The sequence below is a fragment of the Saccopteryx leptura genome, chromosome 4, assembly GCF_036850995.1.
Source record: "Saccopteryx leptura isolate mSacLep1 chromosome 4, mSacLep1_pri_phased_curated, whole genome shotgun sequence".
Taxonomy (NCBI): domain Eukaryota; kingdom Metazoa; phylum Chordata; class Mammalia; order Chiroptera; family Emballonuridae; genus Saccopteryx; species Saccopteryx leptura.
In genome coordinates this window covers 174,095,390-174,114,525 of record NC_089506.1, presented here as the reverse complement: position 1 = coordinate 174,114,525, position 19,136 = coordinate 174,095,390, and the positions used below count along the sequence as shown (strand labels likewise).

The 19,136-nt window shown below is 43.6% G+C and overlaps 1 protein-coding gene and 2 non-coding genes across 11 annotated transcripts in view; all 3 read left to right on the top strand.

The window, feature by feature from the left end:
• Positions 1-19,136, top strand: part of SEMA6A (semaphorin 6A) — a 135,042-nt gene that overhangs the window by 82,680 nt on the left and 33,226 nt on the right. For all 9 annotated transcript variants that reach the window (XM_066382059.1, XM_066382056.1, XM_066382050.1 and 6 more), the window contains 7 exons: positions 2,279-2,369; positions 6,834-6,953; positions 7,618-7,706; positions 8,591-8,808; positions 14,207-14,338; positions 16,773-16,928; positions 18,276-18,452. In XM_066382059.1, coding sequence (XP_066238156.1) covers positions 2,279-2,369; positions 6,834-6,953; positions 7,618-7,706; positions 8,591-8,808; positions 14,207-14,338; positions 16,773-16,928; positions 18,276-18,452 — 983 coding nt within the window. The remainder of the gene's footprint in view (positions 1-2,278; positions 2,370-6,833; positions 6,954-7,617; positions 7,707-8,590; positions 8,809-14,206; positions 14,339-16,772; positions 16,929-18,275; positions 18,453-19,136) is intronic.
• TRNAV-GAC (transfer RNA valine (anticodon GAC)) lies at positions 2,586-2,661 on the top strand. The gene has a single exon. It is a non-coding gene; the product is annotated as a tRNA-Val (tRNA).
• TRNAP-GGG (transfer RNA proline (anticodon GGG)) lies at positions 14,557-14,632 on the top strand. The gene has a single exon. It is a non-coding gene; the product is annotated as a tRNA-Pro (tRNA).

Genomic DNA, 19,136 nt, shown 5'->3' with positions numbered 1-19,136 from the left:
TGCCCTCCCTTATTTATATAATTTGTATAACAAAAGAGGCTGAATGTATTAGAAAGATTATGGCCCCCAAAGAAGCTAACCTGGGGTATTCTGAAGGCTACCCACAGTAACTCTAAAACTATACTCCATACTTTTTCCATCCGGTCTCTAAACCTCTTGAACTTTTGCAAAAGTCAGGCTGGTTCTTAGTATAACTGTCTATCCGCTATGAAGACTTCATTTCCCAGGGGCTGCTGTCACATCTGAGACTCGATGAGTAATGCAAAGATTAGTTCTTACCTGATGAAAAGAGGATTTCACCATGGCCTTGTTTCATCTCTGCACTGTCCAAACTCACAAACTAACATATTAATTCTTCACTGCCTCCTGCCTTTGACTAGCTATGCTAAGGCCACTATTTTAGGAGTAGGTACGTTGAAACACCTTCCCCTTGTACATGTTTCCAGGATTTAGAGTTTGGTGCTTGGGAGAAGGGCATTTCCGTCACACCACGGTGTGCTCAGCATCAGTTCTGAATACTCACCCGCCAGACCCATAGACAGCAAAATCTGGCACAGTTCAACAGGAAGGTCCCATTGGAATAAAATATCAGAAAAAGACTTTCATAATTATGTGCTGGGGAAAAGAGCACATTTGTTTTAAAGAATGTAATGATGTGGAGGAGTTTATTTCAGGGACTGCATAGTTCTGAGATTTAAATGCTAGGAAGATCCCATGTGTAAGGAAGAAGACCAGAGGTAGAAGCCTGCACCACTGAACTACTGATCAACATAGGCCAGCTGCTGACTAATGTTAGTGGCTGACCAATAAATAGAGGGTCATTTCCTGCTCGCATCACAGTCGAATGTTGGTCAATGACAGAGGTTTTGTTCTATGAGGTTACTCAGGCCAAGCTCCTTCTTGCTCATATCTGTGCCATCTCCTAGGGTCTTGGAATCGTTCACTGTGTCCTCTGTGTCTCGGGGGAGGGTGAGAAAGGAGAATAAGAGCAGAGGGCCCTGGAAAGTTTTTAGTGGCAAGAGCTAGTGGTGGTGCAAAGCGTTACACTAGCATTCCATTGACCAGGATGTGATCACACCTAACCACAAGGTGATAAATATAGTTTAGTGTGATATAGAGAAAAGAGAAATGGAATTTGATGAATAGCTAGCAAGGCTTTGCCACAGCTGCAGATGCCTGTAGGACCAGGCAGGTAATGGAGGAGTGAAGCAAGTAGATGTGAAGCAAGCAAGATGTTGATATATTCTGTGGGTGAAGGGGCCTTGGTACTGGATACCACAGTGCTTGAAGAAATGGACAAGGGTGCCCATTACTCAACAATAGCTGGTCGCTGCCACTTGGGTAAGAAGGGCGGGAACTGACTTTCTCACTTGTTCAAGAGAAGAAATCCAGGTTTTCATGTGCAAACTCTCTGTTTTAAAAAAGGGCCATTTCTTTCTTTTCTTTTTTCTTTCTTTCTTTCTTTTCTTTTTTCTTTCTTTCTTTTTGTTTCTCTGTCTTTGACTTTTCTTTTTTAAACATACTAAGGTGATCAAACAAAACTCACTGGCAAGCCAGTGGTAACCTCTACCATACAGGAACAAGGCCTGGGTCAAGCACTGGGAGACAGAAGTCGGTAGCAGCCCCCTCCTCACTGACCAGTGTGAGCCCTCCTCATCTGGACCTCTCTTTCTCAACAACTTAGTCAGAGGTTGGGACACGTTTCTGAAGTAGGTGCAAAAGGTCACCTGAGATCTGCTTGCATCTGTGTTTTTGCACCTTTGTTGATGCCACGTTGTTCTACCAGGTAACCCAAAAAAGAGTCCAGTGCCTTCTCCTGGGATTTAACCCACAAAGGCAGGACTCCTCAGGCAAAACAAAATAAAAAACTGAGGCCATTCTTTGTAGAGTTCATGAAGCCACATAATTTGAAGAGGGTGAAGGAAGGAGACAAATAAGTTTCCCTGGTGATTGCCTCAAAAATTCCTTTTCCAAAGAGAAGACACTTATTTGTAGAGGACTTTAGAAGGATATGGGAACCTACTTATTGTAATGGTTAAGAGGCACGCAGACATGCCTGAACTTCAGACCCTTATAGTTACAGAACTTTGATCAAGTGACTTAACCTGTCTTGACCTCAGTTCCCTCATTTGAAGCCAACACGCTCATTTAAGAGGGTATCTGAGGACAGTTTGCACCATGAATATGAATTACTTAGCACATGAAGGGCTTTTTAAGTATTAGTTGCTATTACTACTATTAGTTGTCCTTCCTAACAAAGTTCTATCATTTCATTTAGATGGATACTTTGGAACCTTTTGGGGATGAATTTAGTGGAATGGCCAGATGCCCTTATGATGCCAAACATGCCAACATCGCACTGTTTGCAGGTAAACAGCCTGATTTCTCATTGCATCTCCTGCCTGGTGCTGCAAGCCTGCTCCGGAGGGTTCGCCGAGTCACCGTTAGACTTTGTTTCTCTGGTGAATACTGTAATTAAGAACACCTTTACCATTTGGAATTAGTATGGAAATTGTACTTTTGCTTCTTAAAAGATGTCTGTGCCACACTTACCCAGCTTTTGTGCCTTCAGAAAAGGTTAACATGCCCTGGCTGGTTGGCTCAGTGGTAGAGCGTCGGCCTGACGTGCGGAAGTCCTGGGTTCGATTCCCGGCCAGGGCACACAGGAGAAGCGCCCATTTGCTTCTCCACCCCTCCCCCTCTCCTTCCTCTCTGTCTCTCTCTTCCCCTCCCGCAGCCAAGGCTCCATTGGAGCAAAGATGGCCCAGGCGCTGGGGATGGCTCCTTGGCCTCTACCCCAGGCGCTAGAGTGGCTCTGGTCGCAACAGAGCGACGCCCCGGAGGGGCAGAGCATCGTCCCTGGTGGGCGTGCTGGGTGGATCCCGGTCGGGCGCATGTGGGAGTCTGTCTGACTGTCTCTCCCCGTTTCCAGCTTCAGAAAAATACAAAAAAAAAAAAAAAAGAAAGAAAAGATTACAGCTTTGTACTGCACACGTGACATACTGGTTAGGGCCTCTTTGGTTCAAATAATAAAAAATCCTATCTCAAGTCACTGATGTAGAGTGATTACATAAGGTAAGGGTCGGTCTGACTCAACCTCTCATTGATATCATCCAGGACACAAGTTCTTTTCAATTCTCTGCTCACTTTCATATCCTTCTGAGAGAAACTGGCTGCTCTCATGTCATAGAATGCCTGCCAACCCCAATTAGGGCTATATATCTTCTTGTCCATAGAAGGGAGAAGGAAAGAGATAAAAGGAAGTTTCTGGAAGCTCTCTCAGAGAGTGAGGCTACATAATCCCAAGTGGTCAGCAAACACCTTCTCCAATATCATTGACCTGATTGGGTCACACGCCTGGCTCTAATGGAATGGTTGCAGTGGCTGACAGGATGATGCTGGTTAGCTTAGGGTGACCCATACTCCCCATCCTCACACTTTCCTCCCATTGTAAATGATATAAAGCAGCAACACATAAACCATCATTTTCAGACTGAGGTTCTTGTAGATGAATGTGTGTGTTTTAATTAGAAATTTGTGGCCCTGGCCAGTTGGCTCAGCTGTAGAGCATTGGCCTGGTGTATGGAAGTCCTGGGTTTGATTCCTAGTCAGGGCACATAGGAGAAGCAACCATCTGCTTCTCTCTCCCTCCTCCTCCCCTTCTCTTTCTCTCTCTCCCTCCCACAGCCATGGCTCAAATGGTTCGAGCAAGTTGGCCCCGGGTGCTGAGGATGGCACCATGGCCTCAGGTGCTAAAACAGCTTGCAGAGTGATGGAGCAGTGGCCCCATATGGGCAGAACATCTCCCGATTAGGGGGCTTGCTGGGTGCATCCTGGTCGGGTACATGCAGGAGTCTGTCTCTCTGCCTCCCCACCTCTCAGTCAATAAAGTAAAATCAAATAAAAAAGAAATTTGTTTAGGAATTCATTGCCAGCTGTGTGTGTGGAAGATGGGTATAGGGAAAAGAGTTAGTATAACAGGGATTGTTAGAGTATGTAATAAAGCAGTTAGCTATAATTTCCATTATAAAAGCTAAGAACTGGCACATCCTAGCTAGATGAGGAGCTTCAGGCCTTTGATTACGAAATGACATTAACTCCTTGACTCATCCTCAGTGTCATCCATTTGTGGTTCTAAATCTAGTCACAGAATGAAGAGACAGCTTGTGACACATTAAGGAAAGTCTCCTTGCCTTCCTCTGCCAAAGTGAGAGCACAGTATCACTGAAAAGCAGCATCACTGTAAGGAACACAAGGTCTTATAAACCTATGTCAGAGTGTGCAGGAGCAAGTCCAATAGAAAGAGATGCCGGAATATACTCCTGAACGCATAACTTCCACTGTAGCACATTTCTGACACTTGAACCTGCATTAGTTGGTACTATGGAGGATGTGGGGCTACAGTGGAAAATTTAAATTTAATTATAAACTAAAAAGAGGACGTTAGCCTAAAGTAGGAAAGGGAGAACAGGCAAAGTATGTTCTAAAGCCACCAAAAGATCCTTGCTGCAACTGAATGGTTGCCATATTATTATGAATGCCAGAATAGTGCTCTGTTTTACAAGTAAAAGTTCTGGTGAGATACCTGGTATTGACTGTAAAACAAAGAGTTCTAGACCAGGGGTCCCTAAACTACGGCCCGTGGGCCGCATGCGGCCCCCTGAAGCCATTTATCCGGCCCCCGCTGCACTTCTGGAAGGGGCACCTCTTTCATTGGTGGATGCATCCTGTGCTCCTGGAGTACTGTATGCGGTGGCACCGCGAAGCGCGGTGTCGCTCACGTACAGTACTACTTCCTGTGATGCGGAAGGCATGCGTCACTACTCTGGAAGCACGTCATATCACTTGTTACGGCTGGCTAGCAGTGACAAATATGAAACTGGACATTGACCATCTCAGCCAAAAGCAGGCTCATAGTTCCCATTGAAATACTGGTCAGTTTGTTGATTTAAATTTACTTGTTCTTTATTTTAAATATTATATTTTTCCCGTTTTGTTTTTTTACTTTAAAGTAAGATATGTGCAGTGTGCATAGGGATTTGTTCATAGTGTGTTTTTTTGTTGTTGTTTTTTTTACAGAGACAGAGAGAGAGTCAGAGAGAGGGATAGAAAGGGACAGACAGACAGGAACAGAGAGATGAGAAGCATCAATCATTAGTTTTTCGTTGCGCATTGCAACACCTTAGTTGTTCATTGATTGCTTTCTCATATGTGCCTTGACTGTGGGCCTTCAGCAGACCGAGTAACCCCTTGCTTGAGTCAGTGACCTTGGGTCCAAGCTGGTGAGCTTTTGCTCAAACCAGATGAGCCCGTGCTCAAGCTGGCAACCTCGGGGTCTCGAACCTGGGTCCTCGGCATCCCAGTCCGTCGCTCTATCCACTGCGCCACCACCTGGTCAGGCCATAGTTTTTTTTATAGTCTGGCCCTCCAACGGTCTGAGGGACAGTGAACTGGCCCTCTGTGTAAAAAGTTTGGGGATCCCTGTTCTAGACAGTGGTCAAGGAGAACGAACGTGAATGAATACACAACAGGCACACACACCACCTTCCCCCGCTCCTCTAACCCCCAGTTATACTGTATGATCTGGGACTATGACTCTACAATAAAAAGTTGTGATTTTTGTAGATATGTTTATCAAAAGAATGTTTGTTTTCTGCAGTTCCAATCTAACCCAGACAATCAACAGTTACTGATATATGGCTATTAATAATGTAGATATTAAGACAGCTCTAAACTGAACCTGAACCAATTTCAGTTATTTTAAGGCCAAAAATACAAACTTTTCTTAGGTATATTGGAATAAACTTTTTAAAAAACATTATGCTTTCCTACAAATGGAAGAGCTTAAGGAATACTATATTGTACATAAGCCACTCTGACATATAATTAATGAAGATATGTAATCCATTAAAAATGAACCAAGGAAGTAATTTTTTAGTTTGAACATAACTGTTGTCCCATCTATATAGATTTTGCTATTCTAGAACATCCCATTTAATTATCTGTGTGCAGATCGTTTGCTAATCCAGGAAAAGAATAAAAATTTTTAGGAATTAATCTTTAGTCTAAGTCAGTCTCTCTTGCTTTAGATATTCCTTCAAACCTAACTCCCATAAAGCATGAATTCATAAAGAAAGCCAAATTTTAACTCATTATCACCCCTTCCCCTGTTTTCTTTGCTTTGGCATCTTGTACGTCAAAATCTTTTCAAGTTTATGCCTTTGAAAATACTGAAGTAAATCTAAGTCAAAGAGAATGGCAGGGTGTAGTGGTTCTCATGACTGAGGTAAGGAGGAGCAGTGACTCTCAGGATATAAGCAGCAATTTAGTCAGCTCCTTTTTGTTTATGAACCCCCCTTTCTTAACTTCCTTTTTTAAATCCCCTCACTTGTTTAGTCTGAGGACGCCACTACCTCTATTGAACAGAAAAAGTCAGGTGATAACAGCATCTGTCTTTCCCTGGGACCCCAGCAAATCCAGCTTACCATGGTGGCGTGGCAGCAGCAGCGTCCAAGGGGCCTTGGCCTATAGATTTCAGTCAAGGACCATCTAGTCGATAGAAGCAAACATTTTCCATTTACCTGGTTCTTGGAGCTGCCGCTGCTTAGAAATTGCCATGCAATTTAAAAATGAAAAATGCTTCCTCTCTCATGATCCCAATTTAAAATGGTTAGGAATGTGGGCCAAGTATTTTCCTAGCGACTTCTGGATTTTTCCCAGTTGTCCGATCTCATTTGCCTGATGTAGGAAAACGATCTGGGGTCTGTCTCTATTATCCCCCCTTGCCCACTGCCCTACCCCACCCCATTCACCTCTTTTCCTCTTCTGCTAAGACGGAAAACTATACTCGGCCACAGTGACTGACTTCCTTGCCATCGACGCCGTTATTTACCGGAGTCTTGGAGACAGCCCAACCCTACGGACCGTCAAGCATGATTCAAAATGGCTGAAAGGTGAACAAACAAAAGAAGAAAAAGGGGGAGGGGGGACGCATGTCTTGAGAGAGATCTGGAGTCCCGAAGGACCAGACTGCGGTTTCATTTTAGTAATGGCTTCTGATAGACAGGGAGGTGAAAATTGCATCTTTTGCCTCAACTAATTAACTGACCTCCCCTTTCCACTTCCCATGAGTTTCTGGGATATTAACAAAAGTACCAATGCCACTGCAATAGAATACATTACATTCATCTTTCCCTGCACATATGAAAAGAATTGAACATTGCATTCATAAAAGGGAGGCAGGGGATTGGAGGTGGTAGGGAACAGGAAAAAAGCTATTTGTAACCCGTGTGAGTCAGGGTGGATGAGGAGGGGTGTACAGAAACCTTCCTGTAGTGTGGGCATTCCACTGTGGAAAAGAATATTACAGAGATACACAAAACTCATTTAGTCTTCATTGTTAGTTGCAACCACATCTGAGATACATAATTGTAGGCTCGAGTGTTTTCTGAAGTCACCAGCACTTGCATGTGTGAAGTCATTAGAAGTGGTTAGTGTTAATCAAATATCTAATGGCCCTACACTTTTAATTAATAACATATCATTGGTTGCAATTGATTAAAATTCTTTTAACTCTGTGTAACTGGTCCCCAGTTAAAGTTCCCAATTTGTCCACAGAACCATACTTTGTCCAAGCAGTGGATTATGGAGACTACATCTACTTCTTCTTCAGGGAAATAGCAGTGGAGTACAACACCATGGGAAAGGTAAGAGAGGAGGGTATCTCGTTTTTGGACCAATGTTATCATAAATGACCTTGAAATAGGAACCATAAGTCAAATGACAAGGTCATTATTTTGAGAAGATCCAAAGACTGATGGGGGTGGTACACCGTGCAGCTTCAGAGCCCTGTGGGCTTTACCAGGACAGCGACAGGGGGCAGGGAGCATCTTAAATATTTCCTTTGAAAATGCTTCTTTTGAAATCACAGATGTTTGGTGATTTCATATACTGAGTTTCAAGTATGTCTTGAAATGTGGTTGGTTTCCAGGTATACTCAACTGCTTTCTCTTTTTAATGAGCTGCTCCACATAGAAAGAAGAGATATCTAGTATGTTTAAGCAAGCTGAATGTCTTGAATTTTATGTCTGCTGAATAAAGCAAGAGAACACTTAGGGGTCATCCATTTCAGTTATTATTACCAGAGAGTGGATCAAGGTCACTAAGTGAGAGGGCACAAATTCAATGTCAGGGTGGCTTGCACAGTTCGAGGAATTCAGAGTATGATTCAAGGCCCATAGGCAGCTAGTGAGGATGCCAGAGATGGTGCATACAAAGTATGCTTTTGTTTGAAGAAATAAAAAGCCAAGCAGTCTGTATGGAAATGAGTGTATGTGGCTGAGAGCTGATCCCCTGAAGGATTTATGGCTCCGTATTAAATGCCACAGCCTTATCTTTTAAAACATGTTGTTCCAATGCTGAGGTTTTTCTTTTCTTTCTTTTTTTTTTTTTTTTTTTCTGGTACTGATTTTAGAAACATGAGATTAAATTAAGTACCTTGTTGTTCTATTTTCAAAGAAAGGGAAATTCTACTGAGATCTCCTCGAAAAGTGAGTGCATTTCATCTTCCCTGTGTGTTTTTCCTCCGCAGGTCGTTTTCCCAAGAGTGGCCCAGGTCTGTAAGAACGACAGGGGAGGCTCGCAGAGAGTCCTGGAGAAACAGTGGACGTCCTTCCTGAAGGCTCGCCTCAACTGCTCAGTTCCTGGAGACTCTCATTTTTATTTCAACATACTCCAGGCGGTTACAGAGGTGATTCGTATTAATGGTCGTGATGTTGTCCTGGCAACCTTCTCCACACCTTATAACAGGTAACCATGCCCTGGCTGTGTTGACCTAATCAGTTCTTCCCGGGTTCCTTTTCCTGGGGGCCTCTTCTAATACATAAGATTCGCAACTGATGGAAACATTGCCATTCATTATCTGTAGCTAAAAAGCACTTAACACTCCGTTTTTATCAACAAATTAACAGTCATTGATAAGCATGATTAGATTAGGATTTTAGGGAAAGCAGTAAGGTAAATTATAACAGTATCTTCTAATTATATGCCTGGCATATAAACACTATTCATATATTATTTCTCAATCCTTCCAGTAATCCTAGAAATAAACACTGTTGCCCTCTTTTTATGCCTGAGAAAACTGAACTCAATTAAAATTGTACCTGGTTCAGGTAATCAGCTTCAAACCCAAAAATGTTTCTCCTTTCTCTCCTAGGTCATGTACCATTCTGTTTGACTTTTAATATTGATAACTTTTGAAGCAATAACACTGGAAACTTATTAAAATGCTACAGAGTGAAAGTCAGGATTCAGATGAGTCCAGCTTGCATCCCACCTAAGACACACTGGCTGTCACCCCATTAGGGCAACCTGGCTCCCAACCACAGCACCACTGTCTGACTCTGGGGGACTCGAATGCGGACTTTTAAGTTGTCAAACCTAGAAATGCTGAGTGTCAGCCTGTTTATTCCTATTTTGGTTTTTTAAAAGCTAAGACTTTGAGCAGTAATACCCTATGCCTGCTCCCGAAGCAGCGGGGACGTGCGGAGTTTAAAGAATAGAAGGCAGGCGTTTAGGTTCTCTGATACTCAGTTCTCCCAGACCCTTGAGTCCGAGCACTAGTGTGAAAATGATCGTAACTCTGGGTATGGTCATAAAATCTAAAAACACATACTATTTTTTCATTTTTTATTTTTTTTATTTTTCTGAAGCTGGAAATGGGGAGAGACAGTCAGACAGACTCCCGCATGCACCCGACCGGGATCCACCGGCACGCCCACCAGGGGCGATGCTCTGCCCACCAGGGGGCGATGCTCTGCCCCTCCAGGGCATCGCTCTGCCACGACCAGAGCCACTCTAGCGCCTGGGGCAGAGGCCAAGGAGCCATCCCCAGCACCAGGGCCATCTTTGCTCCAATGGAGCCTTGGCTGTGGGAGGGGAAGAGAGAGACAGAGAGGAAGGAGGGGGGGGGGGTAAAGAAGCAAATGGGTGCTTCTCCTATGTGCCCTGGCTGGGAATTGAACCTGGGTCCCCCGCACGCCAGGCCGACGCTCTACCGCTGAGCCAACCGGCCAGGGCCTATTTTTTCATTTTTATGTAGAAATTTTGGGTGTTCTATATTATCTTCTTTTAGAACACACTGTTTTATTTTGAATGATAATTTTTGCAAAGACTTGAAGAACTCGATGAGTGCCTAGCTAACAGTCACGTACATGAGAGTGGAGGATAGCGGCTAGAAAGAAATGCTTCAGAACCGGGTAGATCCCAGAAGAGAGCAAGCTACAGAATGAAATTATGTTCCTTAATGATGTGGAAGTCAAGAGTGCCCCACTGAAGATATGTGAAAATATGAAACCATATCACAGTAAGAAGTACTCAGTGACATTTAAGTAACCTTAAATCAACTGTAGAGATTTTTAGACTTGAGAATAGAAAAGGTAGAATAATTCCGGCCTTGACTATTCATACTTCAGACTGCATCTATCTAAGATTATTGGAAAAGAATGCTGTCCTGGTACATGGGAATGCAGGGCTAGTGGAATTTCAGAGTATACTTGTTTGTTTTTTTGAGGGGGGTGAGTTGCTCCATGATTACAATACAGTAGTAGATTCCTGCATATTATATAGATACTCCATTTAAAGTATTTTCTGTAAAGGCCCCTAGGAAACATCCAATTACCGCATGCTTATGTAGTCTCAGAAACATATTTGTTCAGTAAAATCAGAAAATAGTAAAATGCACATTTCCATTTTCATCTATAAATTATAGTCCTTCTGTGGTTTTACTCCCTCTAGTTTCATTCCTCTCCACCCTATCCTCTACACATGCAAACTTGGTCACTGTCAGCTTCTTTCAAACCCTGTAGGTGCTCCTCTTTGCCCTGGGGCTAAAGCTCAAGTTTCTTGGAATGGTATGCAAACCCCCACATGGTCTGGTCCATCTCCTCCAGCAGCACGGGCTTTCTGGAACTAAGATCTGTCTTGAACATGCCATGCTTGCTTGTGTCCTGTTCTCTACCAAGTCTGCCCATCTAACCAGTGTCTGTCTGCCCACTGAAACCCTAAGGATTTCCAAACCTCAATTCAAGTCATTTCCCATGAGATCTGGTCCATTCCTCTTTAAATATGGGGGGTCCTCGAGTTACAACAGTCTCAACATCTGACGTTTTGAGTTTCTGACAGCTCACTCCCATAAAAACTTTAAAAAATTGGAACGTGAGCTTTTCGGTGTAGCCTCATATTTACAGACTACATGGGCAAACTGGTTTGGTTGTGTGCGGCGAAAGAAGACACATTATTCTTTTTTTGTGGCTTAGTTGTGTCTTTTTGTTCTAGATTATGATTTTACAACTGTGTTAGGATAGGTAAGTGACTTAGTCTAGGGTTTGTTTCGACTTACACCAAAATTTGAGTTATGTCACTGTCATAGGAACGGAACTGTGTCGTAACCTGAGGACGACACCCTGTACTGCTCTTAGCAGATTGTATTGGATTAGTTATTATTATCATCATTGTTGCTATCTACCGCTACACTGAACTGTGAGTCAACTGAGAGCAGTACTCTTGAGTTATTTATTGAGCACTGACTGGTTGAGATTAGGGATTCCTAGTCCTGGGTGGTTGGCTCAGTGGTAGAGCATTGGCCCAGCGTGTGGGTGTGAGTGTCCCCCTGCTCAATTCCCGATTCCCGGACAGGGCACACAAGAGAAGTGACCATCTGCTTCTCTACCCCTCCCCCTCCCCTTTTCTCTCTTTCTCTCTCTCTCTCTCTCTCTTCCCCTCCCACAGCCATGGCAAGTTGGCCCAGGGCACTGAGGATGTTTCCCTGGCCTACCTCAGGCTCTTTAAAAGAAAAAAAAAAGGGCTCAGTTGCTGAGCAACGAACAACTGGCCCCCAAAATGGGCAGAGCATCATCCTCTAGTGGGCTTGCCGGGTGGATCCCAGTCTGGGCACATGCGTGAGTCTGTCTCTCTGTCTCCCCTCCTTTCAATAGAAAAAAAAAAAGAGAGATTGGGATTTCTTAAATATAGACTGAATGAACAGCAGGTGAGAAAAAGGAAGGAAAGGAAGATGAAAGAAAGGAGGCTGGATATAAAATAGGAAGGAAGTAGAAAGGATGTCACAAGTAATTCTGACCTTGTAAAGATTATAAAACCCTAGGGTTTACTCATTACAAGGTACCTCATAAAATAATTCAATGTTTATCCTATTTTTTTTAACATTTAAAGTAAATATGTACACCTGTTTTAGGAAAGGGAGTATAAAGAAATGTTACAAAGTTAAGTAACGTGAGGGTTCTAAAATTTCAAAACAAGTGTGGATCACTGTCTTATATACTCAGTTCTGTAAACAATGTGTAGCATATATACTACTTTAAAAATGTACTACTACTTTTAATTTTAAAATGCTTTAAATTCATTCTGCCACCTTTTTTTAAATAAGCTTTCCAAATGCTCTCCCTATTTCTTGTTTCACTAGTAATTCTTCAGTAATTGTGTTATGAAATTAAAGATGGCATAAAGTTCTGATCATTTATGTAGTGATTTCCATGTACTTTTCGACATTTGCAAAATCCAGACTAGATCGTTCAGTCGGCCTGGATGCCACGCCCATCTGCAAAGCGCTGGGTCCCGCCCGGTGCTCCTGCCTCACACTGGCCCACAGCCGCAAAGCCTGATTAAAACTCTTGGCAAGCTGATGCCTGGAGTTTATTTGATCAAAATCAAGGAACAAGCATAGTCAAAAACAAACATGAGTTCAAACAGTATACCTAGATCAGGGGTCGGGAACCTTTTTGGCTGAGAGAGCCATGAATGCCACATATTTTAAAGTGTAATTCCGTGAGAGCCATACAACGACTCGTGTACATTAAGCATTATCCAATAAAAATTTGGTGTTGTCCCGGAGGACAGCTGTGATTGGCAACAGCCACCTGCAACCATGAAGATGAGCAGTAGGAAATGAATAGATTGTAATACATGAGAATGTTTTATATTTTTAACATTATTATTATTATTATTATTATTTTTTTTTTGTATTTTTCTGAAGCTGGAAACGGGGAGAGACAGTCAGACAGACTCCCGCATGTGCCTGACCGGGATCCACCCGGCACGCCCACCAGGGGCGATGCTCTGCCCCTCCGGGCGTCGCTCTGCCGTGACCAGAGCCACTCTAGCGCCTGGGGCAGAGGCCAAGGAGCCATCCCCAGCGCCTGGGCCATCTTTGCTCCAATGGAGCCTTGGCTGCGGGAGGGGAAGAGAGAGACAGAGAGGAAGGGGGGGGTGGAGAAGCAAATGGGCGCTTCTCCTATGTGCCCTGGCTGGGAATCGAACCCGGGTCCCCCGCACGCCAGGCCGATGCTCTACTGCTGAGCCAACCGGCCAGGGCAACATTATTTTTTTTTATTAAAGATTTGTCTGTGAGCCAGATGCAGCCATCAAAAGAGCCACACTTGGCTCGTGAGCCATAGGTTCCTGACCCCTGACCTTGATGAATGAATAATTCATGATTTTCACTATTGATGAAAAAATAATCCCAAGTCCTTCCAGGAGTGCCAGGCAAGAATGTAACCACTGGTAGAGATTCCCATCATTATTATTATTTAGTGCTTAATAGAGCACTGTCCTTGCAAAGTGTGATGCTTTAGAGACTTGAATTGTTCAGTTGTATGTAAATGAAGAAGGAAAAACTGGAATGTACAGAGATTAACAGAACACGTGGGTCCTGCCCACATACATTCTCACTCCGGGAGTCCTTAGCTTGAGGTAGCAAAGCCAGAGAAGCGATGTGTGGACAGTGGAGGCACATTTACTGTAAAGTTTTGCCAATAACAGAGATGTAAAATACTTTCTAAAGATTTTATTTTGGGGTTATTGACTGATAATTAATATCAGAGCATTCATGAACCTTCTAAATGATCACTCCAACTACTCTTCCTTTATAAACAAATGCAGTTCCAGAAGACACCAAGAGGCCCTTCCTCTTTAGGAGTTCGCTGTAACTAGCGCTTTCTTGGGGCCACTGATGAAAAGTTGATTCATAGGAACATTCTCTTTATGCACTAGGATTGCTTACGTTGATTTTGTTCAGTATATGAACTTTAAATGTCAACTGCCCGTAATGGGAAAGTTACTTTGGAGTATGTTTTCCAAGCTCTGTGTGTACCTGTCGTGTGAGTAACACTCTGTGTGAAATGTCACGTTGCAGCATCCCTGGGTCAGCAGTTTGTGCCTATGACATGCTTGACATAGCCAATGTTTTCACTGGGAGATTCAAGGAACAGAAGTCTCCGGATTCCACCTGGACACCAGTTCCTGATGAGCGAGTGCCTAAGCCCAGGTACATGCGGATATTTTTATGGCTGTTTTGAACTTCTAAAAATGGTGCAGCTTGCTCCTCTGATAATGAACACCTTGTGAACTGCACACAGTGTCTTCTGTGTGAGCCATACAGACACAAATGCCAGACCAATAGAAAGGCCTATAAGGTCCTTTTGCCTTCTTCTGCTAAAGCAAAATTCAGAGTTACCTGTATTGTATTTAAAACAGTGACTCGAGGCCCTGGCCAGTTGGCTCAGTGGTAGAGCGTCGGCCTGGGATGTAGGAGTCCCGGGTTCAATTCCCGGCCAGGGCACACAGGAGAAGCACCCATCTGCTTCTCCACCCCTCCCCCTCTCCTTCCTCTCTGTCTCTCTCTTCCCCTCCCGCAGCCAAGGCTCCATTGGAGCAAAGTTGGCCTGGGCACTGAGGATGGCTCTGTGGCCTCTGCCTCAGGCGCTAGAATGGATCTGGTTGCAACAGAGTGACACCCCAGATGGGCAGAGCATCGCCCCCTGGTGGGCATGCCGGGTGGATCCCGGTCGGGCACATGCGGGAGTCTGTCTGACTGCCTCCCCGTTTCCAACTTCAGAAAAATACAAAAACAAAACAAAAAACAGTGACTCTAGTCTTCTGCTTAACCTCTATATCTGTGGTTTATCCAATGTAATCCTAAGATGAATAGAACCATGTGGTCAGCCAGCCCTGGTGATATCTAGTTGAGGAAACTGAGGCCCAGAGAAGTATAAGGTGTATTGCGTGAGTTCACATAGCTGTATAGATTATTTCCACCACTCCTCCCTGCTTCCCTTCAGTTTTACAAACTCATGTCTTTAAGTGCTAATAAAATGTGAAATATAAATGGTGTTCTCTGTGCTTTTTGAGTAGGCTGGATCAGAGCTGAGTCAAGACTCAGGCCAAGGGCAAGAAGAGACCACAGGTGCAGTGGACCATTAACATGTCTCTGGTCTGCCAGATTCTGGTCCGTTTTGGGTCCAGCTGCAATCCAGATTCCTCTCGCCCCAAAATGTGTCCCAGAATCGCCTTCATTGATAACTTATCATCCCAAAACAATTCAGAGATCTCTTGATTCTCTGTAATCTACTTCAAAAACTCACACTAGCAGTTAATTCATTATTTATAATTGGGTCAGGAGAAAACTGTCCCCCAACCCTGTGCCTGCCCTGTTTATGTGCCACGCACTGGATGCCTTCATTACAGCATTCGCAATCTAAATTACATAGAAACATCCCTGTGTGCCCAGCTTCCTCTACTGAACTTGTGAACCTCTGAAAGGAAGCCCAATGTCTTAACTTTTTTGGTTTCCAACTATCACCTCCAACCTCTAGTCCCCCATAGAAAATGCCTTGTCTAATTCATTTCATTGAACTTAGATAACGTGAACCACTATACCCAGGAGAGAAACTTACTATTTATCTGCCTTCATCATCTGAAGTATTTGGAATGTGCACACTCTGTTACTTATGGAGAACAGACTATGTGCAAAAAGCACATTCTGGAAAAAACCTCAGATAGATTTTCTGAGTCAATTTCTGCAATTGTTACTGCCTTCTAAGTAAGCAAGAAGGGGAATGGAGCCTGAGGGATCAGGTTTCAGGGAGAACTTAAGTAATATGTTCTTGGTGCATAACATGGTATCAGTCATGACCAAGGAACATACTTTAAGTGATTTTCTACTGTTGGCAGTGTGTTTAACTTCATTTTTCCACAGGCATGTCTCACCCCTCTTACAGACAGCAGGATGCTATCACAGGGCTGGATGGGTCAGTGCTGTGACAGAGCGTGTACATGGGGCTAGACTCTACCCTTTTAGCAGGGTCCAATTTCCCTCCTGCCCAGCAGGCAAACCAGGTGTCTGGATAGGACTGGTGTCAGTGTTTCATTGATATGACTTTCCTGAGATGTCTTTTGACTCCTGAAACTGTAGAATTTCTTGTAGAAACAAATTGTCATGTCACAAAGAAGTGACCTTGCAGTAGGGAATCTTCGTTGTAATTGGCTTTTCATACCTGCCCAAATCAAACAAAAACAAAAGCCCAATAAAAGAAACAAAACACAGATGTTCTCTGATTCCCCATGAGAGATGGTTACATGGAGTCTTGCTGGCACATATGCTGACTGGTGGCTTTTTGAATGCCTTCGCTTTCTACATTGGTGGAATGGTTGGCTTAATTCTCTCCTTTTGTGCTTCTGGGGGGGAAGCCAAGCTGCCCCCAGCCAAGGGTGAACTGCTGGGGCTGAGGCTCCACCATGGGCTGAGGAGGCGGCCTGAAGGAAATCTCAGCACATTTATTTGGTGGTATTCTTCATTCAACTTCCTCCTCTCAGCCCACGGGACATTTTCCCTCATGCCAGATGCTTAGAGAAGCAGTTCATTCAAAGAATTTGCCATGAGGCATGAAATAAGCTCCCTCTCTTTTTCTTGTTCTTCTTAGGCCAGGTTGCTGCGCTGGCTCTTCCTCCTTAGAAAAATATGCAACCTCTAATGAGTTTCCTGATGATACCCTGAACTTCATCAAAACACACCCGCTCATGGATGAGGCCGTGCCTTCTATCATCAACAGGCCGTGGTTCCTGAGGACGATGGTCAGGTGGGTGTCAAGCAATCCATGTCCCGAATGGATCTTCCCGACTCGACCTCATGCTCTATCAGCAGATCATGTTTTGAAATGCCACAGACACCTACCATTATGCTCATGGATTCAGCTATGAAATGCTGGCGAATTAGGTAGATGCCACCAAACCCCCATAACCTCATTCCCAGTGGGAAAAGTTTGCGTATGCTTGCGTAACCAGACACATAACAGCAATTAGAGGAAATAAAAATACCTCCCTTACTGGTTAGCCCTTTAGTCCAATCTGTGCAAAAGAAGAGGAACAGTGAAGGAGAATCAGTTCATGGATATGGATACCTGTTTGGTTGGATATGGCTACAAAACGCACTGCAGTTCCGATCCAAGCACTGTACCTGGGTGGGTAGTTAACTGTCAAATGGAGCACAGACAGGAGGAGGCTTTGCACCACTGTGCAAAGGTGAAGTATGAAGGTCCATACTTTAAGCATTTATCTGAAGTGGCAGCCAAACGATATGGGATAACTAACTGATCTGAAATCTGGGAAAGCATTAAATACTCCTCCTTGGATATATTTAGAGCTCATTTCCAAACAATCCAACAGTCTTTCCCAAGTACAATCCAGTTGTGGCGGTCATCAAATAATGTGTTAATTAACTTTACCACCATTTTTAAACTGTGCCTTTATTGAAATTAGAGTATTATAATGGCTCTTGCCCATAAGATAGAAACGATGTAACTTGCAGGAGGATCCATATTTTCTGGGACCTGCCTTGGTGCTTAGGACAATACAAATACATGTCTGTGGAGTAATAAATGGCTGAGGAATTTCAGGGAAAGAGGATGCCCAATAGGCCTTACTCTAGACATGTGGCAAGACTGATGCCCTTCACCTTTGCTTTAAGTGGATCTTGTTTGGCTGGGGCGTCCTTCAAAACCCTCAGTCCTTCTACATACGATTGAAAAGCTTTCTAGAACAGTATGAAAAAATGGTAGCCATGGCTTTTCTTTCCAATGTTAAGTGAAATGTTAAATGAGGTCCCTTACTTCTTGCCTCTTCAGAGGAGACATTAGCCTTTCCCTGTTGCTCACAGAAGGGATAACTGCTGAGTGGTTTCAGATGGTTATAGTTGTCCATTATGTAACTTGGCCTCCCACACTACACCTCCTTTCTCCCCTTGGAGTTATTCTAATGCTATGCATATGGAAATAACATACTAAAACAGCTTGATGGCATTATTTATATGTATATATTTTTCTTGAGGTTATTACTAGAAAGCCATGTCACAATTGTTTGAAGTGGAAAAGTGGACACTTCAATGACAGACCAACAAAGAGGTAAAAACTGTGACCCTGTCATTTCAGATACCGCCTCACCAAAATTGCAGTGGACACCGCTGCTGGGCCCTATCAGAATCACACTGTGGTTTTCTTGGGCTCGGAGAAGGGAATCATCTTGAAGTTCTTGGCCAGAATAGGAAACAGTGGTTTCCTAAATGACAGCCTTTTTCTGGAGGAGATGAGCGTTTACAACCCTGAAAAGTATGTAGAATGTTTGGTCCTTTCTTAGTTGTTATTTGTTATGTTATTGTAATCCCTTTCATTCACAGAAAATCATGCCAGACTTAGGTTTTATGTATTTTTAGGTGGCTTTTAAAATTATTTATAAAAATCTTTTAATACATGAGGCATTATTTTCTCCTTGCCAATAACGTATGTAATTATATAGTTACATACATGTGTGTTTGTGTGGGTGGGTGTGTGTGCACGCATGCCTAGGGATCTGTTTCACCTTCAATTAGGATCAGATTAATAGATCACTTTGAGACAGACCAGGCAGTGGCGCAGTGAATAGAGCAATGGACTGGGACACAGAGGACCCAGGTTCAAAACTCCAAGGTCGCCGGCTTGAGCATGGGCTCACTAGCTTGAGCGCAGGGCCACTGGCTTAAGCACAGGATCATAGACATGACCCCATGGTCACTGGCTTAAAGCCCAAGGACACTGGCTTGAACAAGGGGTCACTTGGTCTGCTGTAGCCCCCCTGTCAAGGCACATATGAGAAAGCAATCAATTAATGACTAAGGAACCACATGGAAATATTGAGTTGATGCTTCTCATCTCTCTCCCTTCCTGTCTGTCTGTCCCTGTCTGTCCCTCTCTCTGTCTCTCCCTCTGTCTCTGTCACAGAAAAAAAAAAGATTACTATGAGAGATGGGGTATGAG